The sequence below is a fragment of the Girardinichthys multiradiatus genome, chromosome 18, assembly GCF_021462225.1.
Source record: "Girardinichthys multiradiatus isolate DD_20200921_A chromosome 18, DD_fGirMul_XY1, whole genome shotgun sequence".
In the NCBI taxonomy this organism is placed as follows: domain Eukaryota; kingdom Metazoa; phylum Chordata; class Actinopteri; order Cyprinodontiformes; family Goodeidae; genus Girardinichthys; species Girardinichthys multiradiatus.
The window spans coordinates 46,871,870-46,899,146 of record NC_061810.1 but is presented as its reverse complement, the minus strand read 5'-3'; the positions used below and the strand labels follow the sequence as shown (position 1 = coordinate 46,899,146).

The following is a 27,277-nucleotide window of genomic DNA, read 5'->3' as shown; positions in this document are numbered from 1 at the left end:
TGTCCCCACATTTTAAATATAATAACATTTAATAAATGTTTAGATACTGGTATCAGAATAAAAATACACAGCACCCTTAACAGTAATTACTACCCCTGGTAAGCAGCATAATCTCACACAGGAAAAGTTCAGAACATTTTCTTTTAAGTCACTGGTGCCACAATCAAAGATCCTCCAAACAATTTCTTAAATCAAATGTAACTTCTGTATCAGTTATACTAATTAATCTGAGTGTCTCAGAAATTGTAACTAAAATCCTTAAGTTAAACATGACAGAGACTCAGCTTTCATCAAATCCACTCCTTAAAATGGGAAAGACAACAAACCATGCCGTTCAATTAGGGGAGATGTGTGTTAACCTTCATAGGCCAGGTAAGGGCTGCAAGAAAATAACTGCTTTCCCAAACTTACGTGTCAGACCAATAATTTAAAGGTTTGTAACAATTAGAAATGTTGCAATCTAGGCTGGACGAGGACCCATATTCATGATGCCATTACACACAGAGAGGAGGTCAAAAATCCTCCAAAGGTCACTGTTAGAGAACTGCAGCAAACAATGGCATCTTTGGTTCATCAAATGTATAAATAACAACTGTTGCACATCATCTACATAGAAGCATGCAAGGAAAAAGAAAACAAATTTTCTGTCCTACTATCACAAACAAAAGCCTGGGAATTTGTTGAAAATCAACTCATGCCTACTGCTAGGTATGGTGGCGGATCTGTCATGCTGTGGGCCTGATTACCATCACAACACCTTGTGAAAGATTTATTCATTTAAAAACTTTACTACACATTTTTACCAGGGGTAAAGTAAGTGTGGAGGGTGATGTAGCTACATGGTAATGACTCTTCAACATCTGCTTAAATATAAAAGAGAAACACTGAGCGCCAAACTCAAAAACTGGCAGAACTACTTAATTAGTGAACTTCAGTTCATTAAGCCAGCTTGAAATGTGACTTTAATGGAAAAAGGAAGACCTAACAAGTCTGCAGTAAGACGCTAATATCATCAAGTGACCGGTGCTACAGCTAAACTTTGATTTGGTTGCAGCTTGTAAGGACCACACATCAGCTGAGTCAGTGTCCATCATGCATCCTCCAACACATCAGATGCAGTTGCAGTCGTAACTCTGCATGCTTAATTTGCACCCCGTTGCCATTGATCAATTAATAAACACAACAGGGATTAATGACAGAAGATATTAAAAATATTGCCGAATTTTAACCAGTTTGTTTAAAATAAAATCAGTTTATAAGCAAAACTTTGAGAAACTCTAAGATATTGTGTAATTTAGTCATCAGATTTCCTTAATTTAGATCCTCATGACACCAGGGGGCATCCTCCGTCTTTAAGACCTCTGTCATTTACTCAAGGTACCCCTTATGACCCTGAAGACCCACCTATTGGTGCTTTTCTTCATGCTCTCGATGTCCAGCTTGCGGAAAAGGAAGCCCTCATGGTGTGCTGTGTGGGTTGGTGGTTGGGGGGTTGCTTGGCTGCTCTGAGCTGGAGCAGATCGGGACCTCCGCGTGGTCTCTCCTGGCTCTTTGGGACGTGGCCTTCGTCTTGGTTTGGGTCTGTCCCGGGCTCTGGGCCGGTCAAGGCGGGAAGACTTCTCTGGTAGACCGTTGGGCAAGCGGGGCACCTCACCACGAGCCTGAGGGAAACGAGGATGGGTTGCTTGTTGAATTTAGTTGATTTTATGAGATTACTTGAAACTACTGGGTAGTTTGCATGCAGTCAAATGTACTCCAAGCTCTTAAACAAGAGTTTTTGAGGCATTCTGAAGGTTTTTCTTTGGATGGATATTACCTCTTGTGTTGTAATACAGAACACTAAGCCCGATTCCCATTTCCAAGTAGACCCTTGATCTTGTTTATTTTTTACAGACAAGCCAACAGTTATCAGAATTTTTGTGGCCAGTTTCTATGGGGTAAGAACGCTGTCAAAAACAATGTGTATGTAAGGATGGAAATGTGTGCACATTAGTCAATAGTTGTGCAAAAGTAAAATCCAAAAGAGGTATTATATATTTTCTCTATAAGAATACAAAATAAAATGTTACAGCTTCAGGAAATTACAAACACAAAGTTCAAGTTCACAGTTGTGGTTTATTCTTTATGAATACAATATGCTATAACAGTTTGAGAATACGAATTTACATCAGCGACTTGGCGTCACGTGATCTCAGGCTGGTTAGTGGAGCACAGAGTTAGTCGATTCGCGTTGCACATGCGCTGTCACACTCCTCACCGACAGTAAACGTAGTGCCGGGATTGGATGACGGACAACGGTAATGGGAGATAATTCAATCTAAAAGGAATATTAGGAACAGAGTGGAGATAGGGGGGAAAATCAAGAGTATTCTAAATAAAGCATTATTCTTATTTTTATGAAATACAAAACTAAAATCAATCAAGAATCCCTCATGAGGACGAAAATATCGAGGCACGTGACGTCGCCCGGTACGGTGGAGCTGGGGTCCCACCCTGGAGCCAGGCCTGGGGTCGGGACTCGTCGGAGAGTGCCTGGTGGCCGGGTTGCTCCTCGTGGGACCCAGCCGGGCCAAGCCCGAACTAGAGACGTGAGGCCATCCCCCAGTGGGCCCACCACCTGCAGGGGGGAACCGTGAGGGACCGGTGCAAAGAGGATTGGGTGGCGGATGAAGGTGGAGACCTCAGCGGCCCGATCCCCGGATGCTTAGGCTGGCTTTAGGGATGTGGAATGTCACCTCGCTGGGGGGGGAAGGAGCCTTAGCTTATGCGGGAGGTCGAGAGATATCGACTAGAAATAGTCAGGCTTGTCTCCACGCACAGCGTGGGCTCAGGAACCCATCTCCTTGAGAGGGGCAGGACTCTCTTCTACTCTGGAGTGACCCACGGAGAGAGGCGGCGGGCTGGTGTGGGTTTGCTTGTTGCCCCCCAGCTCAGCCGTCTCGTGTTGGGGTTTACCCCAGTGGATGAGAGGGTCATATCCCTGCGCCTTTGGGATGGGGAGAGGTCTCTGACTGTCGTCTCGGCCTACGGGCCGAGTGGTAGTGCGGAGTACCCGGCCTTCTTGGTGTCCCTGTCGGGGGTGCTGGATAGTGCCCCTCCCGGGGACTCCATTATTCTGCTTGGGGACTTCAACGCCCACGTGGGGAACGACAGTGACACTTGGAGAGGCGTGATTGGGAGGAATGGCCTCCCCGATCTGAATCCGAGTGGTGTTTTGTTATTGGACTTCTGTTCTAGTCACGGATTGTCCATAAAGAACACCATGTTCAAACATAAGGGTGTCCATCAGTGCACTTGGCACCAGGACACCATAGGCAGGAGGTCAATGATCAACTTTGTTGTCGTATCATCGGACCTTCGGCCGCATGTTTTGGACACTCAGGTGAAGAGAGGGGCTGAGCTGTCCACTGATCATCACCTGGTGGTGAGTTGGATCCGCTGGAGGAGGAGAAAGCCGGACAGTGAGGGTCTGCTGGGAATGCCTGGTGGAGCCCTCGGCCAGGGATGTATTCAACTCCCACCTCCGGGAGAGCTTTGACCAGATCCCGGGGGATGTTGGAGACATAGAGTCCGAGTGGACCATGTTCTCCGCATCTATTGTCGATGCTGCTGCCTGTAGCTGCGGCCGTAAGGTCTGCGGTGCCTGTCGCGGCGGCAATCCCAGAACCTGGTGGTGGACACCGGCAGTAAGGGATGCTGTCAAGCTGAAGAAGGAGTCCTATTGGCTGTGGTTGGCTTGTGGGACTCCTGAGGCGGCTGACGGGTACCGTGAGGCCAAGCGTGCTGCGGCCCGGGCTGTGGCAGAGGCAAAAACTCGGGCCTGGGAGGAGTTTGGTGAGGCCATGGAGAAGGACTACCGGTTGGCCTCGAAGCGATTCTGGCAAACCGTCCGGCGCCTCAGGTGGTCCCCCTTCATAAGAAGGGTTCCAACTACAGGGGGATCACACTCCCCAGCCTCCATGGTAAGGCCTACGCCAGGGTATTGGAGAGGAGAGTCCGGCCGATAGTCGAACCCCGGCTTCAGGAGGAGCAGTGTGGTTTTCGTCCCGGCCGTGGAACACTGGACCAGCTCTATACCCTCTACAGGGTACTCGAGGGTTCATGGGAGTTTGCCCAACCGGTTCACATGTGTTTTGTGGACCTGGAGAAGGCATTCAACTGTGTCCCTCGTGATGCCCTGTGGGGGGTGCTCCAGGAGTATGGAATCGGGGCCCTTTATTAGGGGCCATCCGGTCCCTGTACGAGCGGAGCAGGAGTTTGGTCCGCATTGCCGGCACTAAGTCGGACCTGTTCCCGGTGCACGTTGGACTCCGGCAGGGCTACCCTTTGTCACCGGTCCTGTTCATAACTTTCTGGTTTGGGAGACCAGTGGATTTCGTCTCTTCGTTTTGCAGATGACGTGGTCCTGCTGGCCCCCTCTAGCCAAGACCTACAGCATGCACTGGGGCGGTTCGCAGCCGAGTGTGAAGCAGCTGGGATGAAGATCAGCTCCTCCAAGTCCGAGGCCATGGTACTCGACCAGAAAAGGGTGGTTTGTCCTCTTCAGGTTGGAGGGGAGTTCCTGCCTCAAGTGGAGGAGTTTAAGTATCTCGGGGTCTTGTTCACGAGTGAGGGAAAAATGGAACGGGAGATCGACAGACGGATCGGTGCGGCTGCCACAGTAATGGGGGCACTGTGCCGGTCCGTTGTGGTGAAGAGAGAGCTGAGCCGAAAAGCAAAGTCCTCAATTTACCGGTCGGTCTACGTTCCTACCCTCACCTATGGCCATGAACTTTGGGTCATGACCGAAAGAACGAGATCCTGGACACAAGAGGCTGAAATGAGCTTCCTTCGTAGGGTGGCCGGGCACTCCCTTAGAGATAGAGTGAGGAGCTCGGCCATCCGGGAGGGGCTCGGAGTAGAGCCGCTGCTCCTCCACATCGAGAGGAGCCAGTTGAGGTGGAGAGGGCATCTATACCGGACGCCTTCCTCGGGAGGTGTTCCAGGCACGTCCCACCGGGAGGAGGCCCAGGGGACGGCCCAGGACACGCTGGAGGGACTATGTCTCTCGGCTGGCCTGGGAACGCCTTGGGCTCCACCCGGAGGAGCTGGAGGAGGTGTCTGGGGAGAGGGACGTCTGGGCGACTCTGCTGAGTCTGCTGCCCCCGCAACCCGGTCCCGGATAAGTGGAAGACGACGAGTACGAGTACAAAACTAAAACATAGAATATAGTGGGTGGAGATATACAATGATGTACAGTAGGTGGCGGTATACACCTCTGAATTTGTTGCGTACCACCAGCAGAAGAAGAAAAAGCAGAAGCAGCACTATCACCAAGATAATGAACCAAGAGCATATATTAACGACATTAAGACGTATATAAACTTTTTAACATTACCTGGCTTTGTACCGTAGTTTCTTGGTCCGTCATCTTAGCGCTAGTGCTGCTGCTTCTTCTTCCCTTCTTCTGCTGGTGGTACGCAATAAATTCAGAGGTGCATACCGCCACCTACTGTACATCATTGTATATCTCCACCCACTTTATTTCCACTAATTTAGTTTTGTATTTCATAAAAATAAGAACAATGCTTTTTTTCATAATACTCTTGATTCCTCCCTATCTCCCCTCTGTTCCTAATATTCCTTTTAGACTGAATTACCTCCCATTCCGGCACTACTTTTAGTGGCGGTGAGGAGTGTGACAGCGCATGCACAACGCGAATCGACTAACTCTGTGCTCCACTAACCAGCCTGAGATCACGTGACGCCAAGTCGATGATGTAAATTCGTATTCTCATAGAAAAGAAATTGTATTCACAAGCTGTTATAGCAGTTTGTATTCATAAAGAATAAACCACAACTGTAAACTTGAACTTTGTGTTTGTAATTTCTTGAAGCTGTAACATTTTATTTTGTATTGTTATAGAGAAAATATACAATACCTCTTTTGGATTTTACTTATGCACAACTATTGACTAATATGCACACGTTTCCATCTTTACATACACATTGTTTTTGACAGCGTTCTTACCCCATATGTTTCCCATTAATTATTTGTAAAGCTAGAGCCAGATTTCTCTTTAAGGAATATAATGAACAACATACTTTTTACCTATTTTCTGCACTTATTAAAAATAACTGACAACATGGCATTTCAGCTGAGTCCTTAGAGATACAATTGGACTCTTTGATGTAATACATCCTGTGCCTTTTCTAGAATTAGCAGCCTGAATAAGCAACAGACATTCCTTTCTAGAAGCTTTCTGCACCTTCTCTACTTCCTCTAACTTCAGCTTGAAGATCTCATTCATACTGAAAATAGCAAAAGTTGTGGTTTTTTTCCTTCCGTAACAACTTCCACACCAAAGTAGTGTTTTTAGTGTAAACTGTTAGTATTTTGGTATGGTTTGTTCCATTGACCGATCATCGATCAGGGTCTGAATCTGAATCCGATACAGGTCAGCAGCCAGTCAATACTGGTCAGGCTCTCGATTACCTTCATGCAAACAGGTGTTTGGTTTCCATTAAAGGGGACATATCATGCAAAATCTACTTTTTTAGCCCTTAAATACATTTTGTTGTATACTTGGAGTCTGTAAAATTGCAGAAAAGTTGAATTTAGTCTCTAAATTTAGTTTTTAAGTTGGGCCAATTGGCTTTTTATGGTTGTTTGCAGCAAAGAGGAGAAACTTAAATGTCTCCAACACCTGGAAACATTTTCAGTGTTTGAACAGCTCTAGGTTTTAATATTCTTTAATTAAAAATAAATTTAGGAAATTACATATTATTTAACATTCCACAGATGCATAGTCCCACTTGTTGCCAAAAATTAATTAGAGAAAGAAACATATGTAATAATAATAAATGAATAATGATAAAGAAAGTAGAAAAAGAAAAAAAGGGGGTGTTTAGTTTTGTTTGAACAAAAAACAAAATACAACTGGGCCAAAATCTCCACACCTGTGCTGCTTCTCTTTCTTGAAGTTGCTCTACAATCTCTGCCATGGTGGTTCTCTTCTCTCTGTGGACAAAAATAACAATTATGATTAGAAATAGAAAAAATCTTATTTATAAAAAATGTGTTTTTGTTTGCAAAAGTCACAAATTTCCATGTCTCACCCTCCTGTGGAGCGTCTGTCTGAGTGCTCCCTCCCCATGTCGTTGTCACTGGACTCCTGCCTCTCCCCCCGGTGCCGGTCCCTTTCTCTCCGCCGGCCCTCGTGGCCCTCCTGTTCGCTGGATGTTTGCCTCTCCAGGGTCCGCCTCTCCCGCCTCTCTGCCTGTTCCCGCCACACCTCCTGAGGTAGCTCATCCCTGCGTGCCTGGATCAACTGCTCACTGGAGTGCTGCCGATGATACGTCTGGACCTGAGGCTCTGCATGGCCCAGAGGGTCGGTCCTGGATCCCCGAGGTCCTCTGGTGGGTTCACTGTGCAGACGCTCTCGAACCGGCTCCTGGAGCACCACCTCAGCCATCACCGCCACCTCTGCTTTTTCCATTCCCATCTCCCCCACTTTGTCCCTTTCTCTCCCCCTCTCCCTGACTCTCTCCAGTCGGCTAGCCACGATCAGAGGCGTCACAGCATCGTCCAAGTGTTTGATTTTGGGTTGCCGTAGATACGGCGAGGATTTCCCCTCCAGTTCCCTGCCTGCCTGCCCTGGCTGTAAGTAACTCATCGCTTTCGTGGCCTGGTCTCTTGTAGTGCTGGCACTTTCTCGCATCTGATTGGCCGACACCAACATGGCTGCCGTGGCAATAGAAGCAATCGAAGAGGGAGCTGGCTGGCCTAGTCCAGCTGCCACACCCACCATTCCACCGTGCCGCGTCTCCAGGGTGTGGCGGTAACCGGAGCCGTTCATCACCGGGGTGTAGCTGGCGACCGTCGACCCGAGCCGCCGAGCCACAGTCGATGGAGAGGGCGTTGGCGTGGCAGGTGAGGGAGACGGAGGAGAGCTGGCTTGATTCTGCTCGTAGATGGTCTGTCTCATGACGGGGGAGACCGGGAGGCGGGGGAGGGTTGTTGGACCGGATAATGCATCTTGCGGATCCAAGAAGACTTTACGGCCCAGGAGGGGTGTCGGTGGTAGTTTGCTTTGCTCTGCTTTCAGCTTTTCCACCTGCGAAAAATAAACAAATATGAAAAATCCACACGGTTGAGCAACCTGGCTGCATTAGTTTGTACAGAAATATTTCATTATTTAATCTTTGCTTGAAGTAATCAATAGGTATGCCACATCCTGACTTGGCAGTCATTACCCACTCTACCTCGTAAAAGACTGTGAGGACATCTCTTGTCTGCAGCTCTCCTCAGATGACCCCCCAAGACTGGACCCCACTATCAGATATAATTGTAGAATCTGGCCAGGCTTCTCCAGAACTTTCATTTTGTTCTGATAAACCCCTTCTTTTGTTGGTTTGGATGTTTTATTTTTAGGGTTGTAGCGGATGCCTGAGGGCTTTAGGTCAAAACTGACAAATCTGTATTTGGATCATTTGCTCCTTTAGCGTTGCTGTCAGGCTCTTTGCAGCCTTCCTGACCAGTAACTGTTTTCTAAAATCTTTACTGACTGCCTTCAATGTGTCATGGTGTGTTTATAATGCTGAGGAGGTTTTGCATCCTTCTTCTGACTGATACCTTTGCAAATGATATCATTTTGATCTTTTGTAACCTCTTTGCAAAAGACCAACTGTGAGGAAAATCCAACCAGAGGAGCTGAACTTTATTTGAGGTTAATCAGATTCACTATACAGGTCCTTCTCAAAATATTAGCATATTGTGATAAGGTCATTATTTTCCATAATGTCATGATGAAAATTTAACATTCATATATTTTAGATTCATTGCACACTAACTGAAATATTTCAGGTCTTTTATTGTCTTAATACGGATGATTGTGGCATACAGCTCATGAAAACCCAAAATTCCTATCTCATAAAATTAGCATATTTCATCCGACCAATAAAAGAAAAGTGTTTTTAATACAAAAAACGTCAACCTTCAAATAATCATGTACAGTTATGCACTCAATACTTGGTCGGGAATCCTTTTGCAGAAATGACTGCTTCAATGCGGCGTGGCATGGAGGCAATCAGCCTGTGGCACTGCTGAGGTCTTATGGAGGTCCAGGATGCTTCGATAGCGGCCTTTAGCTCATCCAGAGTGTTGGGTCTTGAGTCTCTCAACGTTCTCTTCACAATATCCCACAGATTCTCTATGGGGTTCAAGTCAGGAGAGTTGGCAGGCCAATTGAGCACAGTGATACCATGGTCAGTAAACCATTTACCAGTGGTTTTGGCACTGTGAGCAGGTGCCAGGTCGTGCTGAAAAATGAAATCTTCATCTCCATAAAGCTTTTCAGCAGATGGAAGCATGAAGTGCTCCAAAATCTCCTGATAGCTAGCTGCATTGACCCTGCCCTTGATAAAACACAGTGGACCAACACCAGCAGCTGACACGGCACCCCAGACCATCACTGACTGTGGGTACTTGACACTGGACTTCTGGCATTTTGGCATTTCCTTCTCTCCAGTCTTCCTCCAGACTCTGGCACCTTGATTTCTGAATGACATGCAGAATTTGCTTTCATCCGAAAAAAGTACTTTGGACCACTGAGCAACAGTCCAGTGCTGCTTCTCTGTAGCCCAGGTCAGGCGCTTCTGCCGCTGTTTCTGGTTCAAAAGTGGCTTGACCTGGGGAATGCGGCACCTGTAGCCCATTTCCTGCACACAGCCTGTGCACGGTGGCTCTGGATGTTTCTACTCCAGACTCAGTCCACTGCTTCCGCAGGTCCCCCAAGGTCTGGAATCGGCCCTTCTCCACAATCTTCCTCAGGGTCCGGTCACCTCTTCTCGTTGTGCAGCAGTTTTCTGCCACACTTTTTCCTTCCCACAGACTTCCCACTGAGGTGCCTTGATACTAGCACTCTGGGAACAGCCTATTCGTTCAGAAATTTCTTTCTGTGTCTTACCCTCTTGCTTGAGGGTGTCAATAGTGGCCTTCTGGACAGCAGTCAGGTCGGCAGTCTTACCCATGATTGGGGTTTTGAGTGATGAACCAGGCTGGGAGTTTTAAAGGCCTCAGGAATCTTTTGCAGGTGTTTAGAGTTAACTCGTTGATTCAGATGATTAGGTTCATAGCTCGTTTAGAGACCCTTTTAATGATATGCTAATTTTGTAAGATAGGAATTTTGGGTTTTCATGAGCTGTATGCCAAAATCATCCGTATTAAGACAATAAAAGACCTGAAATATTTCAGTTAGTGTGCAATGAATCTAAAATATATGAATGTTAAATTTTCATCATGACATTATGGAACATAATAAACTTTATCACAATATGCTAATATTTTGAGAAGGACCTGTAATTGGTGACAGCTGTGAACTCTAGAAAAGCCGCTGTAGATGCTGATGGCTATGGGCAGGAATGATCTTACAGCAGATCCGAAGATCTTTAGGGGTGTACATACTTGTGCAGCCAGGTTATTGTGACTTGTTTCTTTAGATTGTCCTGCTAGCTGATTTGATTGTTAGTTAAATTATACAGAATATTTGTCACATTAAATGGTGATTGATAATTTTTTACATCACAAAACCTGACCTCTGATTCACTGTCGCCTTCCACTGAACGTTTTCCACACGGTGCCTCGGCTTTTGTCAAACAGTTTCAGCATTTTTGAAACACATTGTGTTGATAGCAGATTTTACCGTAGTGAGACGCCGCAGTGAGCTGAATCTCTCCTCCCAGGTGGCGGCAGCTTTCCGGAAGGCTTCGTGTCGACGTATGAGCTGCTCCACCTCGTCCACGCTACCTCCCAGCTCCTTGCTGTTGATCAGCGGTTCCTGAGCGGTCAGCCAGGCCTCTGCCACCATCGCCTCCTGGGCAAACTGATGAACCTCCAACACTGATGGCAGAATCGAAGAAACAAGATGAATATTTGAGAACAAACACGTGATAACGTCTCCATTTATATGCTAAAGATGGGTGTGTACCCACATTGCTGTAGGACCTCCCAGTGCTTGTCCCACTTCTCAGAAAGCTCCCGCTGCTTAACAATCACCTTCTCCAGCTTCTCTTTGATCTAAAATTCGAAATCAGGAGCACAAGAATTAAAACATCTGTTTGATGAATGAAGGGAAATCTAGGTACAGTTGAAACCAAATGTTTACATACATTGTGATGATAACATATATTTTTTTTAGTTTTAGGTCAGCTAAGATTACCAAAAGTATTTCTATTTGTTAAAATTCAGAACAGTGAGACAGAGTTTCTTTAGAGAAATTATTAGCATTTTCTTCAAATTTAAAAGTTTGTACACCCTAAGACTGCTCATCAAAATCAAAAGAAATCCAGGAAGACATCAGGAGGAGAATGGTGGACCTCTAGAAGTCTGGCCCATCCATGGCTACAATTTCCAGAAGCCCGAAAGTGCCACGTTCATCTGTCTAAACAATTATATGCAAGTATTAATATCTTAGTACTTCACAAAGTACTTCATAAAGTTGATGACATCATGTGGAAATGTTAGAGGAAATGTCAACTTTTGAAACTAGACCAAGTACAAATATGGAAAATTTAATCTGATTTAATGTCAGACAGGGAGAAAAAACGTAATGTGTCTTTTTATATGTTGTATGTAAATATCTGGGTTCAACTGTACATTTTAGTTAAACAGTTAAAAAAAGCCCCTTGATGAAAGTTTTCATATAGATTTTATTACAATCCAGTTAAAGTCATGTTTACATTTATTTACGAGTTTTTTTCGGGAATAAATGCTATTGGGTGTCAACTATGTTTTACCACAGAGGTTAGAGTCAACCAGAAATTGTATTTAAAAAGCTTTTCTCAGTAAACCTGCAGATCATTTTCTCCCAATTCTGAAATCAGGCCAGTCTGAACGTCTTGACCGATGTCCACGTTTAATATTACAGCATCTTTGGGGTAATACTTGTTGAGAATTAAAATCATGTACTTTCCTGCTATTAGTTTAGTTTGCATGTGAGAACATTAAACTGAAATTTAACATGAGTGAACCTTGAGAAGAGAAGACAGATCACAGCAGGGGTCAGGATGACACATGGGTGAAACAGAGGTTAGAAAGTTTTCAACAGCTGCAAGCAGTAAAAGCTGGCTGTAGGGACAATAAAGCAATAAATGTCAACTTTTGGCCATGGTATAGATGCCACAAGGGAGATTGGCTGATTTACAACACCTGATGAAAAAAGGGAAGGCACAGTCAGTAAGCTTTGAAGTCAATAGTATAAAGATGTTCTGGAACTTGTAAATGACAGAGACATCGGGGTAAAGACAGCCATGCTTTGCTGAAATCTGCGATCTCTCTCCGTAAGGGCCATTATGTAATATTCTTTCCGTTATGTAATGTTCTTTCTTGTGTTATTTTGTATATTCATTTTGCATTAGAAATCATTGGACTTATTATCTTCCAAATTAAACTTGCGTTAATCTTAATTTCTTGCTCTTCATCTGTTCTTTCTCACAACATCCGGACTGGGAGAGGTTGAGGCCGCAAGAATATCAGTGATAGCATTATTTTACCTCAACATACTGATGCAAGATTGTGTTATTGTTATGTATGAGCTCATCTCACCTCCTCAGCTGCAGGGTTTCTAGCAGCCAGCAACATTTTTCCCATTTCGATACATTCCAGGGTGCTCTGGCTGCGGGCCTCCACTTCGCTCTTTAGGCTCTGGTGATAGTTCATCAGCACCTCCACTGAGGACACGTCCCTGCAGGTAAAGAGAATCCTGATAGGCCAACACCGACATCTAACTGGTTAAACCAGTCGGATGATTTGTTCTGAGTATTTTTCAGAACAAATAATTTTATCACAGTTATAAGTAAGGAGTATGTCGGACTCTGAACTAGCAGAAAACCAGACCTTTAACTTACAAGAGCAGACTTCCACAACGGACTACATCTAAATGATCATCAACAAACATGAACAAAAAGGAGGATGTTACTACCATAAGGTATGTTCTCATTATGCTACCCTGAACCTTCATCCTTACCGGAATCTAATTACCCTGAAACCTTAGTCTGTGTTGAGTGACTCAATGGCTGCCAGCAGGGATGTTCCTGGATCAGCTCCCAGTTTAACAGTGGAAAACTTGTAAATGAAGCAACCAAAACATTTAAACTTCTATCAAGCATCCAGCTTCATTCATCCGGGAAACGATATCGCCCCCTGCAGCAGCAACTCCAGAAGGCAACACAAAAAACTCAATCAGACCAACAAACTAACCCCTTAACCCAAAGCATATATCACAAATGGTGTCAGGGAGGTTATAGTCTGAAACATCAGTAAAAAAGACTCAAACTTTGTAAAAATCTGTAACTGTAATATGTCTTAAATAGATTACACAGATCCAGATGTCCTGTTTTCAGATGCCTGATTGAAGTAGAGAAATAAAAACAAGCTAGTTTGTGAATATGAAACCTGATATTCTACAGCAAGAAAACTATTTATCCACAGTGATAATATGTCATACCTTTTGAGGAGTCATATAGTGAGTTTTAAATGCATTTAACAGATGCATATTTCTACTTCGACTTGGATTTGAAGGTCTGATCCAGATCACAACCTGTAGTTCTAAAGCGATTAGCATTAAGCTATTATTCTTTTACAGTGACTTAATGAGTTAAAACTTCGATAACTAAAATATAATGCTGAAAGAAATTAACCAATCAGAAGTACTTAGCACCCTCCCGCGACAAAGCTCCACCCAGTAGCTTCAGGGAAGAACCAGACGTATTTGACCCCCTTCACCAGTGTCGTTCTCTGGGGTTAAGTTCTACCCTGATAATCAGCTTTTTGCTGGTAGATGCATTAGAAAAGCAGGCTGAAGAATAGCCCTGAAAAAAGTAACCTGGTTCTTAGAAAAAGGTTCTTGAAGTTGAAATGGACTTTTCATGGTTTCCAGGAGCTCTGTTCAGCACTAGCAATACAGGCAAGTTCCAAATATTTACTCTGCCAGCTGTTTTCACAAGGTCAATTATATAGAAGGAAAAAATATATTTAGAATTTCTACTCATCTAATTATCTAATTTATTATGATAACAAACCTTCACCTGTGGGAACATTTCTGTATTAATACCTGGGCTTTTCTCCTGTGCCTATCTGACAGATGATCGACTCCATCCACATGATCTGATCCCGGACCATGCTGAAGAACCTCAGCTTGTCCGTCTCGGTGGTGATCTGCAGCCGACACTCTTCGCAAGACGTCAGCAGCTCTTTCCAGTACTGCATAACTTCGTGCTCCTGACAAGCAATGGCTTCGGCCTTCTCGCCCGCGTACACCGTTCTCAGCTGGGCTGCACTCTCCTGCAGCTGACGCACCTGCCGGGTGGGGGAACAATGCATAAACAGCAAGAGTTTATTTTCCGCATGACGCACTGAACACAGCTGCTGGGCCTGCTGTGTTTAGGCAGGAGCTCATGACATTTTGGGATTCTGTTATCAAAGCTGCACAGAGCAGCTGTGGTTCTGCTTGGCTCTTCAGTAAAATTAACCACTTTTTTGTACTGCAAGTTCTTACAAAGTAATTTGGTAGTTTTGCCGGAACAAACTCAGACTCAAAAGACTCTAATGATCATTTAATAAAGTATATAAGTACTGCAGAAGTTCTATATAGAGAACTGCAGTATTTTAAAATTTTACTTCAAAGAAGCTCAACCTTGTTTCTCTTTAGGTTTGGGCTGGACTGAAAATCAGGGTTAAAAGGTCTAAAGGAAAACCTTCAGAAGGCCTGACAAACTCAATTAGTTTTCAGAAATAAAGCATAAATGACGGAATAAGACGAGCGGCAGTCAGGCAAAGCTCTGTCTCATCTGTTTATGTCCATGTAGCTGCTGTACCTGAGTGACCAGCAGCTGGATGTCCTGTTCGAAGCTCTGCAGGAGTCTCTGCAAGGTGCTGGTGTTGGAAGTGCTGCCCTGCCGAGCCCGGACTTCTGGTAGTCTGCGATGCTTGTCCTCAATCTGGGCCAAAACCTGGAAATTAATAAATTGCAAGGGATACATGTTACATGAATCTGCTGAAAAGAAAACAAACCGAGACCAAATACATTTCTATCATATAGCCAGAGTGCTTTGCAAGAACTGTAAAAAGGGTCCTTTATGAAATTATCATAAGGATAGCTGAGGCTGCAGCATCTCTTAAAGTCTATGTTATATTAATAATCTCAGCTCAGAGTCTTACTTCTTTGGAGTCAGAGAAGAACTTGTGCAGCTGGTGTGAAGCAGCGAGCATCTGCGCTCTGGTCTCCATCAGCTCCAGCAGGTCGGCCCAGGCCTCATTGACCCCATCCTTCCATTCAGCGATGGTGGCGGCCTCAGAGTGTCCATAGTCTATGAGCTCGTCCACCATCTGATTGACGGCCGTCACACGTTCCTGTCCCACACTTCCCGTCTCTGACGCAAACTCTGTAAACTTTTCTTGGAGGACCTGGAAGCATACCAGGTGAAGAGAAAACAAATATGAAACATTTAGTCATGTTATAGTTTGAAATAAACTACTGTTTTAATTATTCATGTGCTTCCTAGAGACTATTTACCAGGAGATGGCCTACAGAAGATAATTAGACATTTTTTGAAGAATGTTTTTGTTTTATTTTCACAGCAGCACAAAAAGAAAAGGTCAGCAAAGCATAACACAGATTTACATCATGGGTGGTGAAGTAGGCTGTGCACATGTGAATGTCAGAGGTGGTGGCATAACTTCATTCATAAAAAACAAATAAAGAAACAAACAAACAAAGTAATACGTAAATCAGCCAGAAAAATAAATAAATATTAACTAAAAGCTAGATAAATAAAAATAATCACAAATAAATAAATGCCGGAGAAATAATATCAAAGTCAGAAAATTAATAAATCAGCCACATAAAAAACCTGCCAACAAATAATCAATAAAATAGCTGGAGAAATGCAAGATCAATACAGCTATGGGGGACAAAAGCAATTCTAAGACCACAATCATCAGAAGTGACAAATCAGGTGTTTTAGTCATCTTACATTTCTGGAACATCTCTGGACCTCTAAAGGGCTAAAGCAGAACTCAAGATCCAATATGGGACTTCTCCCTGAGACCACATGAATTGGATCTGACTGTTTGATATTTTATCTGAAAAATCCCCCGACACTGAGGTCCCAAACAGTCGATCCCCTGCTGCCTCTCTGTTCTTTCACATGTTGAGTCTTCATACTCTCAGTGCATCGACAGATCTGAACAGTAAAAAGATCTCTCAAGAGGTTTCAAAGAGCACCAATGTTGGGACTCCAGCTTCCTGTCCTAATAGATATTACAGCCAGGTCCTGATGTCTTTCTGTCTACATGAGTGACTGTTGAAGAGCATCCCTGTTATACAAGAAGACATTTCGACATAAGCCACCCCTATTCAGAAAACGTATTGTATATCTTTTCTTGGGGATTTCAATGCTGACTTTCAAAGAGGTTCTCAAGATGAAATATATGAATGAGGAAGCTGCTGAGTCACTGGTTGCTATGGTGATCGCCTCCTTTCTGAGGGAGCTCAGGAGACGCAGAAGGTTGATGATGGAGAGAGTGCTGCGGTTGTTTTAGTTTAGTGTAAGAAAGTCACATTCCAAACATAACTTCTGCTTTTGTGTTTAAATATTCCATGTAGTATAAAATGTGGTCATGAATTTTTTTTAAATAAAAAGAAATGTCAAAACATTTCACTATTTCAAAATCTAGAGAGCTTGAATTTAAATATTTAAATTGCTCTTCTACAAAACAAACAAACTACTGATTTGGCTACCAAAACTCTGACGTCTTTAAAATGAAAACTAATTTGTATTGAGAGAAGTATAACTGAGAGGCCAACGGATGGCTGTTAATCATTGTTTTCTTTATAATTTGTTGCAAATTTTATCAGCCTGTACTGCAACACTAAGAGTTACAACACATTATTCCCAATTGAACCACATCGCAAATTATTATTTTTTTTTTTAGTATCCAAAAATACTGAAGGTAACAAAATAAGAGGTAGACAAAGCCCATAAGATATGTTGTTGGATTGTCAAAAATAAGCAAAAATATCCACTTTACCCACAAACATCTGAAAACAAACTTACAGAGACATGCTCAAAGTCTTGACCCAGTTCAGGCGAGCTGGCAACCACCTCCCTCTGGGCGATCCACTGCTCCAACTCGTCCACCTCCCTGTTGAGCTGATACAGCCAGTACTGTTGTTCCAGGCGGCTCTTTCTCTCCTCCACCAGGTCCTTCAGAGATACGTAGAGTCGGTCTATCTGTGACTGACGCTTGCTGATCTGCTCGCTGTGGAGAAAAACACAAAGATAGGAAAAAGGACAAATGACGGGAGACTCGCACTATATCTAAACCACTTCATACTCAGTGAAGTAATTACTAACTTTAAATTTTCTTATATTTTACAATATGTACCACAATAAGTAGAGGTGGAACATAGAAATCTGGTGACCGAAATAATGCAGTATTCATCTTGATCAATGCTCATGATGCTCAAGAACTCAATCTTTTTATGATCAGTGAACACATTGCGCCAAAGCACTACCATGTCAGATTGACAACACTTCTGTGTGGACGCTGTGACTGAGCTAAGTAGAGTAGAAGTTGGCCACACTCAGCAGCATCAGTGTTTAAAAATGAAGTCAGAAGAAGCACCAAAGGTATAAGAAGCTACTTAAAGGGAAATCGGATTTACTATGGCATGTCTGCAGTTCTTTAAGGCTACAAGGCAGCGAGAGAGAGCTGCATAATTAGTGGATAACATAAAGGCTAACCTAAAAACCAGATTCTTTTGGGTTTTCTAACCTCTGTCATGAAATAGGTTGGATTTAAAAATGCTGCTATCCTTTGGCACATCTCAGCATTAGGATACTAAGCTACATTTGCTAAAATATATAGAGACTGCTGTTTCAGTAATGCTAGCAGCATAAACCACACTGACATAAGATGCTAACGGTAGTTTAAATGGTCAACTCTGTAATCATTCAGTCTTTCTTTTAAAAGAAAACAACCTCTCTCTCACACACACACTTGAGTTTTTCTATCCTTATGGGGACTCATTTTTCATTCAGTTATATGGCCTAACCCTAAACTATGCATTACTAGTACATACCTAATCCTGAACCCTAACCTAAACTTAATTCACAACGTAACCCCTAACCCAACAACAGCATGTTCCTCCATAGGGACCAGGTGTTGGTTCCCACAAGGAGCAGTGGGTCCTCACAACGTAGTGTATTTTTAGAAAACGGGCCTCATCATGCAATAAAAACAAAGACACACACACACAGTGTGAAGTCGCCTCCGCTCCTCTGTTGTTATTTATGTGCCAGAGTTCCTATAAAACAAGTTTAGGATAAGGATGATGAATCAGTAGTATCATTACCAAATCCTTAATTATTAATTTTCATTTGGGATTATTGAATCAGTGCATAAGGAAGTTATTTTATTCTTTTTTTATAGGACTATCATGTCGATATTATGTTAATTAAGAGCACTTTGCTATATTTTCTTACTGATTGCTAATTCAGTAAATTGCTCTAATTGTTTGTGATGTGAGACAATCTGTCAGATTTAGAGCTCACCTGTTTGGATGTCCCATCTCCAGCAGCTGTCGACACTGTTGTGACAGAAGGCCGATGGTCTCAGCGTAATCCTCGATGGTTTGCTCCAGGAGCAAATGTTTCTTCAGCAGCTGCAGCGTGCTTGGCTCATCCTGTAGTTTAAATTGGTTGTTATTCACTGAAACATTCACAATGTTTTTTTATAAATAATTATCCCACATTAAAGCGATCAAACATTTTTATTTCCTTAAAATGTTCACCTTTCCCTTCTCCTCATTCATCATGTGCAGCTCCTGCTCACTCAGCCAGGCCTCGACCTCGGCTGTGTCGAAGTAATACTGCTGGGCCTGATACATGGCATCCAGAATCAGCTGCCTCCTCTCCGTCTCGGCCCACAGCAGAGCCCACAGCTGGGCCAGCTGGTCATGACCCGCCCTGACGCAGTCGGCTTCTGGGCTCCTTATGGAGGCAATGATCCCTGCCCTCTCTAGGACATCTTCAATTCTGCTCCTGTGGCCCTCAAGTTCCCTTTGAAGTGTCTGCATCAAGACAATAAACATTCAAATACGGCTTTAGGTATGCATTTGGATGAATGACAGCCTATCTTTGTGTAATTTACTGTGGCAAAAGGAATCTTATTTCTAAAGACTAGTGCTGTTTTTGATACACAATATAAGTTATTAAGTCTCCTGAATGTTGGTGGAAATTGTGACTCGGGGAGGACACAGAGAACTCAGCCAAATATCCGCTTTTACAAAAATAAGGCAGGAATTCAGCCAGATATCGTTGCTAAAATCTCTGTAATTCCTTCATAAATTGGTCAAAATGGTTCTTTTTTGGTACTTTAGATATTAAAACAATAAAGTTGCATATAATTTTAGAACATTTACCATTAGAGCTTTACATGTAAAAGTTAATAACCTGGACACAAAGTAATTAACTGTTCCTTAAGACAGAGTAAGATGTTTTATTGGATACCTCTCAGTATCATCTCCAGAGAATCTCTGTCAAAAAACTGTCAAAAAATCTGTCATACGCATTTGTGAGTGTGTGCTTGCACCAGGGATACCATTAGACCTATTTGCTTTGTAAATTAGAGGCACAAATGATGCACATCATTTACACTAAAGATGGGCCCAGCTCAGTGTTAGTGAATTATGCCTTTACTGTAGAATTACATGAGAAATTACATAATTAGTTAAAGTACAGTTTAAAAACATATCATGTCATGATCTATGTCATTTTAGAGTTTTGAGATGTAGACAAAGCATCACAGAGGCAGAGCTCCATGCAGTCACAATAATAAGTGCTAATGTATTCACCTGGTTCTTCTTCATAAGCTGCTGGACAGCTTGCAGCGATGAGCCATGCTCCTGGGACATGGCCAGAGGGAGGCGTTCCTGGACCCACAACTGCAGCAATCACAACAGAACACGCAGAAGTTAACATTCGTGTAGCAAAGGGAAAACCCAAAAAACGAACAAAAGGTCATGATAACAAAGATTTGATATTTAAAAGGCTATGAAATTAGCTTAAACTAATCTCAAGTGTGCAAAAACAGATTTTAGACAGATTATTTCTCAAACAAAAGTAAACTGAATAGGAAAAGGTGTTTGTAGAAAACTAAACGTACGCCAATGATTCAACAGCTTGTAGAAACTGAATGACTTTATCAGCCTCTTACTTTTTTGTTTCCAACCTTGCTCCAATGATTGCAGGGTCTAGTTTGGGCCACGCCTCAGCAGTCCAACAGATGGTCTTACATTGATTTTAGAATACTTTAGTATACAGACTCAGTTGGCCCTACCTTGGTATGTGGCTGCAAAACAGGCCCAAATCATAAAAAATCCCCACTTTGGTCTCATCTTTCCAGTGGACGTTGTTCCAGAAGTCCTGTGGTTCAATCGGATGGAGCTTTGCAATGTCATTTTGATGGCCAAACCCATGGCCACACTCCATTAAAGTCGGTAATTCCCTTATGCACTATTATTTATTCAAACACAACACCACTTTAGTTTGCAATAAAATGTTTATTGGTGGTTTAAATACATTTGTTGTATTTGTTAGTGCGCACTTTTAGTTGACTTATGTATTTTTCTCAACCCATGGTTCATCTTTGTTTGTGCTTCTGATTAATTCTTGTTTCTTTTACCAGTACTTACCTGCTGTGATCCCTGGGAGTTGCCTGACAAAAGATGCTGGCCAGATCTGAGCACACTTAAATACAAACGACTGATTGGACTGCACTGCATCACCAGTTCCTGCTGGAGAGGGGGGACTTGGAGTTTTTTAGTTAAACAAGCTTTTTCATTTAAGTTAATATTTGTATTTAAAGTCTGACTTTTGCTTTCTATTTTTTGGCGTTTAGTTTATTAACAAACTTAGGGTAATTCCTGTGACTCCTCCTGTTTTCAACTCGGTCCCCCACAGTCATGTTGCAAACAAACCATACTTGTCATGACGTGTCACATTTAACATGCTAACTGAGGCCTGTGGAGTCTGAGATGGAGCTCATGTATGCTCCAGAGCAGCAAACTGCTTTAATAGAGATGCTCACGCTGATAATGGTCAGTTAATCCTGCAAGGTTTAGGAGCTTTTTTTTTTGGATAATTCTGGACCATTATGAGGTCAGACACTGATGTCGTACTAAAAGGCTTGGATCACAGTACAGCTCCAATTCATCCAAAAGATGTTGCAGCAGCTTGAGATCAAGGCTAAGGCGAGTCACGTTCTTCCACACCATTACCTGCTCGTTCGTGTCTTTGTGGACTTTACTTCGTTGCTCCAGAGAACCTACCTCCACTGCGCTAGAGACCAAAGATGGATAGCTTTACACCTCTGCATTTGACACTTTGGCGCTGATTGAGCTGTAACATTTCATTTCCCTCTGGGATTAATAAAGTATTTTTAAATTGGATTGTCAGGTTTGGATGAAACTGACCTTTGAAGCCCATTCCATGATGCTCTCTACGCAGTGTTCTTGAGTTGATCTGAAGGCCACATAAAGTTTGGAGGTCTATAGCTATCAACTCTGCAGAACCTCTCCGACCTCTGCGCAGTGCGCAGATTGTGCTGACCCAGCTCTGTGATCCTACTTGGCCTACCACTTTGTTATAATACCACTAACAGCTGACTGTGAAATATTTAGTAGAGAGGAAATTTCAGGACAGTATGACCTATTTGTTTAACAAGTGCTTGTGGAAGCAGGCTGCATGCTTTATTTTACACACTTGTGGACACAGAAGTTACTGGAACACCTAATTTCAATGATTTGGATGGGTGACCAAATACATATGGCCATATATATTACATTGCTCAATAGAAGGTAGAATTGCCTTTTATTTCCACGCTAACACATTTCTGCACATTTTATTATAGTATAAATTTACTGTAATAATTATCACAAAGTGAAGGAGTTACAGGTTTAATTTTCTTCCCATGTCAGATATCTGTGCAAGTCTCTTTGTGTTGTGTCCAACTCACAATCTCGTCCTCCAGGTCTCGCCCCACTTGATGAACCTCCTTAGATGCCAGAAGAAGGCGCCGTCTCTCCTTCAGCGGCTCGATCAGTCGGGCCATCCTGGTCTCTACGGCGGTCTGTCGCTCCACCACCGTGCCCTGGATCTGCGTCTGCTGTGGGATGGAGGCCGCCTGAACCTGGAGCTGGCCCACCTCCCTATACCACTCCTCCATGTGAGTCTCCATAGTCTAACAGAGAGAGAGAGGAGGAGGAAGATGGTGGATGAGTTAGGGCAAAGAATGAAAGTTATCTAGAAATGTTATATTCACAGAAGTGTACCATTTTTGTTCCACTTTAACTTTAAATTTTAATCAAAACAACAGGAGATAATCCCACAACGTTTACAAGTTAAAAGTAAAAATGTAAGCAAAAAGAAATTAAAACCGTGAATCAACAAATAGCTGATTGACATGAGGTGTAATGAAGGTTACTGTACCCCTTGGCAGGATGGCTGTTGGGTAATGGAGTTTGTTTTGGAGTTAGGATGGTGTGGTGAAGCAGTGCTAATGTTGGGCGTGTCAGAGGAAGCTTTATGCAGCAGTGTGAGAGTACCAGAAAAGATAAAGAAAGAAAAAAAGAAGTTCTGCTTCTGCCAGAGTCCTCCAAACAATCAGTGTTGGAGATCTGGTAAAAGTAACAATTCAAATGCTAATATTTGTCTTAGCGGTTTGTGAACATCATCATGTATAGTTTATAGCTGTCACAATAAATCAAAATTGTTATGATGATAAGAGGTATTATGGTACAATAACTGTCCATCTGTAGTGGCGATGCTGTTCTTCAGCACCAGCAGTGAAGCTGGTCAGAGTTGATGGAAACACGGGAAGAAAACCTGTTAAGACGCTGGAGATTTAATTCTAGAATTGCCCTGCTCTTTGTGGAAGCCGGTTGGAGTGGCTCTGTTACTTTTTATTCTGATTAATTCGTATTATGAACTCAAACTCCTCTTGTTGTAGATAAATATATTTTTTGGACGATTATCCACTCTGGCTAGGCTGGTTTAAATCTTATCTGTCTGACAGATTCCAGTTTGTTCATGTAAATGATAAATCATCTTTAAACTCCAGGGTTAATTATGGAGTACCACAGGGTTCAGTACTTGGGACAATTCTCTTTACTATATATATGCTTCCAATAGGTCAAATTATCAGGCAGCATGGGATACATTTTCACTGTTACGCTGATGATACTCAGCTTTACTTATCCATAAATCCTGATGAGCCCAACCAGTTAGATAGACTACAAGCATGTCTTGAAGATATAAAAACTTGGATGACGTTAAATTTTCTGCTTCTAAATTCAGACAAGACAGAAGTTGTCGTCTTTGGACCGGAGTCTTTAAAAAAGAAACTGCTTAGTCAATCACTTAACCTGGATGGCATTAAATTGACCTCCGGTAATAAAGTAAAAAACCTTGGTGTTATTTTTGACCAGTACATGTCATTTAAATCCCATATTAAACAGGTTTCTAGGATTTCCTTCTTTCATCTCAGGAACATTACCAAAATTAGAAATATCCTATCCAGGAGTGACGCTGAAAAACTAGTCCATGCATTTGTTACTTCAAGGCTGGACTATTGTAATTCTTTACTATCAGGATGTCCACAAAATGCAGTTAAAATCCTTCAGCTGATTCAAAATGCTGCAGCAAGAGTTCTGATGAAAATTAAAAAGAGAGATCATATTTCTCCTATTTTAGCTTCCCTTCATTGGCTCCCTGTTAAATCCAGAATATAATTTAAACTTCTCCTCCTCACATATAAAGCCCTTAATGATCTAGCTCCATCATACATCAGAGATCTGATTGGTCCATATGTTCCTAACAGGGCACTTCGTTCTCAGGCTGCAGGTTTACTGGTGGTTCCTAGAGTCTCTAGAAGTAGAATGGGAGGCAGATCCTTTAGTTATCAGGCTCCTCTCCTGTGGAACCAGCTCCCAGTTTTAGTCCGTGAGGCAGACACCCTGTCTACTTTTAAGGCTAGGCTTAAAACTTTCCTTTTTGATAAAGTTTATAGTTAGAGTGGATTAGGTTATCCTGAGTTATCTTCCTTATTTTTTACCTCCGTCTTCTTCCCTCCCTGTTGGTTGGAGTAAGGGGGAGTCAGGTTTAGCCTAAACCGGCTCAGTTATGGTTGAGGTGCAAACACACCCTCCATTTCTGCTACCTGTATGACCCCTTCTCTTTTCCAATGGTTATAATCAGTCTGACAGAGGGAGGTATCCAAATCGTTGTGGTTTTTAGTATAACAATGACCATCATTGGGCTCTAGATGGACAAACTGTCTACTTTTAAGGCTAGGCTTAAAACTTTCCTTTTTCATAAAGCTTATTGTTAGAGCAGCTCAGGTTATCCTGAGCTATCTCTGTAGTTATGATGCTATAGGCTTAGGCTGCTGGAGGACATAATGACCACTTTCACCCTCTTCGCTACATTCTTACACTACTCTCCAATTTTGCATTATTTGCTGTTATTTCAGCTTTTAACCTTGTTCTCTCTATTCTCTTCCTAGAAGCTACACCTGGCCTGGCTCTCTGTCTACCTGTGGCACCTTTCTGGAGAGGGGAATCGTCCAAACTTCTGCTGGCAACAACTTAATGCTCACCCTCTACCGATGATCCACATGGCCCTGTCTTTCAGTGTTTAACCCTTTCTCTCTCCTAGACATGGAAATTGACTGAGCTTCTACTGTGAATAACTCTATGTGCTCTCTTTCAGACTCTAACCTTGAAAACTGGCTCAGAGTTTATCTGTTCTTTCTTTCTAGATGAAACGACTAACATTTACTTTTCCTTCCCATAGAAAGTACTCCTGGATCAGTGCTTCTTTGTTCTCTTTGTGTCTCTGCTCTGTTCTCTCAAACCCCCAGTCAGGGGTTCACAACCTTGTTTTTCTCTGCTCGAAATATAAGCCCCTTGTTCAGAGGCAACCTGTAATAAAGAGAACTGTGACAAGATGGTCAAAGGAAGCTGAAGAAGCCCTGCAAGGTTGCTTCTATATGTTTGCCTTCAACCATATCAGAAGATGGTGATGCTCCCTTTGCCTCCCCATTCCACCTGTGTGTCTCAATAAGTCAGATGAAGAGAAAACTAGAAAGACTGAACCGGAATAAGGCTGCAGGTCCAGATCATGTCAGCCCTAGAGTCCTGAAGGCCTGTGCAGAGCAGCTCTGTGGGCTTCTCCAGCACCTCTTCAACCTTAGCCTTCTTCACCCAGAAGAAGGTTCCAGTGTTGAGGAAGACCTCCTGTCTTGTTCCGGTACCAAAGAAAACTCACCCATCAGTCCTCAATAACTATAGGCCTGTTGCCCTGACATCACACATCATGAAGGTCCTAGAGAGACTCCTGTTGGCCCACCTGAGTAAGCAAACAGTAAACCATCAGGACCCCCTTCAGTTTGCTTATCACTGTGGAGTTGGAGTTGAAGATGCCATCATACACCTGCTTCAACAAACCCACTGTCATCTGGACAAAGCCAGCAGCACTGTGAGGATCATGTTCTTTGATTTCTCCAGAACATTTAATACAATCCAACCTGATTTGCTTTGTCAGAAACTCCAGAAGACTCAGGTGGAGGCCTCAACAATCTCCTGGATCAAAGACTACCTGACAAACAGACCACAGTTTGTGAGACTGAAGGGTAGCAGCATCAGAGGCAGGGACTTAAAAAGCTCAACAAGCTTAATAAAGAAGGCTGGCTTTGTTCTGGGGACTCCTCTGGAACCTCTGGAGATCATTGTGCAAAGAGGTATTCTTCATAAAATGAAGAACGAATAGAATGAAGTCTCTTCATGAGACTGTCATACAACAACAGAGTGTCTTCAGTCAGAGGCTTCTTCAGATCTGCTGTAAGACAGACCGCTACAGGAAAACACAGCCAGGAAACAAACTGTTTATATTTTACCTACTGGTTGGTGCTACAAACCAGTCACCACAGAGACAGTTTTTTCCCCCAGACTGTCTCTCTGATGAACACAGTCCAGAATCCATACCATGCATATTTGCACTAATTCAGGCATATCTTTCTTTATCAGTAAAAACACTGTATATGTACATACAAAAACTATATTTTTATTTACAGTTTTGTATATTTATATTTTAAACATCTTCACTAGGAGCAAAGTGGAACCAAAGTCAGATTCCTTGATTGTGTCAAAAACACGGTGAATAAAGCGGATTCTGATGTTAGACTGGGCTGGAACTTCACCTTCTAACAGAACAACGACCCTAAACATACAACCTGAGCTACAGAATGGTTTAGATCAAAAACATTCATGATTTAGAATGGCCCAGTCAAAGTCCAGACCTATATCCTACTGAGAATCTGTGGTAATACTTGAATATTGATGTTCACAGATGGTTGTTATTTAATCCGACTTAAGAGAAATTGGAAAAAAAAAGACAAAAAGGTCAGTCTCTAGATGTAAAAATCCAGTTACGACACACATTGTTCTACAAAGTATTGATTCAAAGAGCTGAACACAAAAAACAGCACACTTTTTAAATGTCCTAGGTAAAAAAAGACTATTTTCTTTTCCTTCCTTCACAGTTATGTGCTCCTGTAGAGTATGTTCCCAAATATTAATAAAAGAGGCAATCAAGTTCAAGGCAAAGTGCGTAACAGCTCAAACAGACCAGTATCAAGCACATATTGATAATGACAGTGCTGAGTTGTTCCACAGGAAGATTTTTCGGAGCTCAGATTAACTTTCTGAAGTAGCTACACCCTTGAGCTCATCTCAGCTTTCATAATACGTTAAAATTATTATTTTTTAATTTCCTTGTTAAAATGTAACTACATCATACTTCAACTTCACAGGAGCTACTAACAAGAAACACAAACTAAAGGAATCACCAGACTGTAGAAGACGTTTTTAAAAGCCGACTCAATTACTTCCAAACATTTTTCAAGTCATCTTTGGATGAATCTCCAGTTGGAGCTACATGAACGATGACGACTTCGCCTCAAACCATCAAGAGAAGTTAAATGAACGCATTAGAAATTTATGGTGGTGAAAAGCTGAACTAAAAGCTTTGCAGAAACACAGAAACATTGTTTTTGTTCAGTTAAACATTAACAACGTTGATTTTTTTCTGAATCTGTGTGAGATACTTCAACATGTAAACAGAAGCAGAAGGTGGGCCAAAACTGGAAAATCATACAAATTCAAAAAGTGTCAGAACC

At 42.6% G+C, this 27,277-nt stretch overlaps 1 protein-coding gene across 2 annotated transcripts in view; it reads right to left on the bottom strand.

Annotated features, from left to right (window-relative positions):
- Window positions 1-27,277, bottom strand: part of LOC124884416 (spectrin beta chain, non-erythrocytic 4-like) — a 77,265-nt gene that overhangs the window by 7,041 nt on the left and 42,947 nt on the right. For both annotated transcript variants that reach the window (XM_047392338.1, XM_047392339.1), the window contains 14 exons: window positions 22,058-22,282; window positions 19,896-19,985; window positions 18,834-19,112; window positions 18,595-18,725; window positions 17,095-17,299; window positions 15,197-15,442; window positions 14,854-14,988; window positions 14,091-14,335; window positions 12,584-12,722; window positions 10,972-11,056; window positions 10,683-10,879; window positions 7,099-8,096; window positions 6,940-7,000; window positions 1,405-1,661 (listed from right to left, as the gene is read on the bottom strand). In XM_047392338.1, coding sequence (XP_047248294.1) covers window positions 1,405-1,661; window positions 6,940-7,000; window positions 7,099-8,096; window positions 10,683-10,879; window positions 10,972-11,056; window positions 12,584-12,722; window positions 14,091-14,335; window positions 14,854-14,988; window positions 15,197-15,442; window positions 17,095-17,299; window positions 18,595-18,725; window positions 18,834-19,112; window positions 19,896-19,985; window positions 22,058-22,282 — 3,293 coding nt within the window. The remainder of the gene's footprint in view (window positions 1-1,404; window positions 1,662-6,939; window positions 7,001-7,098; window positions 8,097-10,682; window positions 10,880-10,971; window positions 11,057-12,583; window positions 12,723-14,090; window positions 14,336-14,853; window positions 14,989-15,196; window positions 15,443-17,094; window positions 17,300-18,594; window positions 18,726-18,833; window positions 19,113-19,895; window positions 19,986-22,057; window positions 22,283-27,277) is intronic.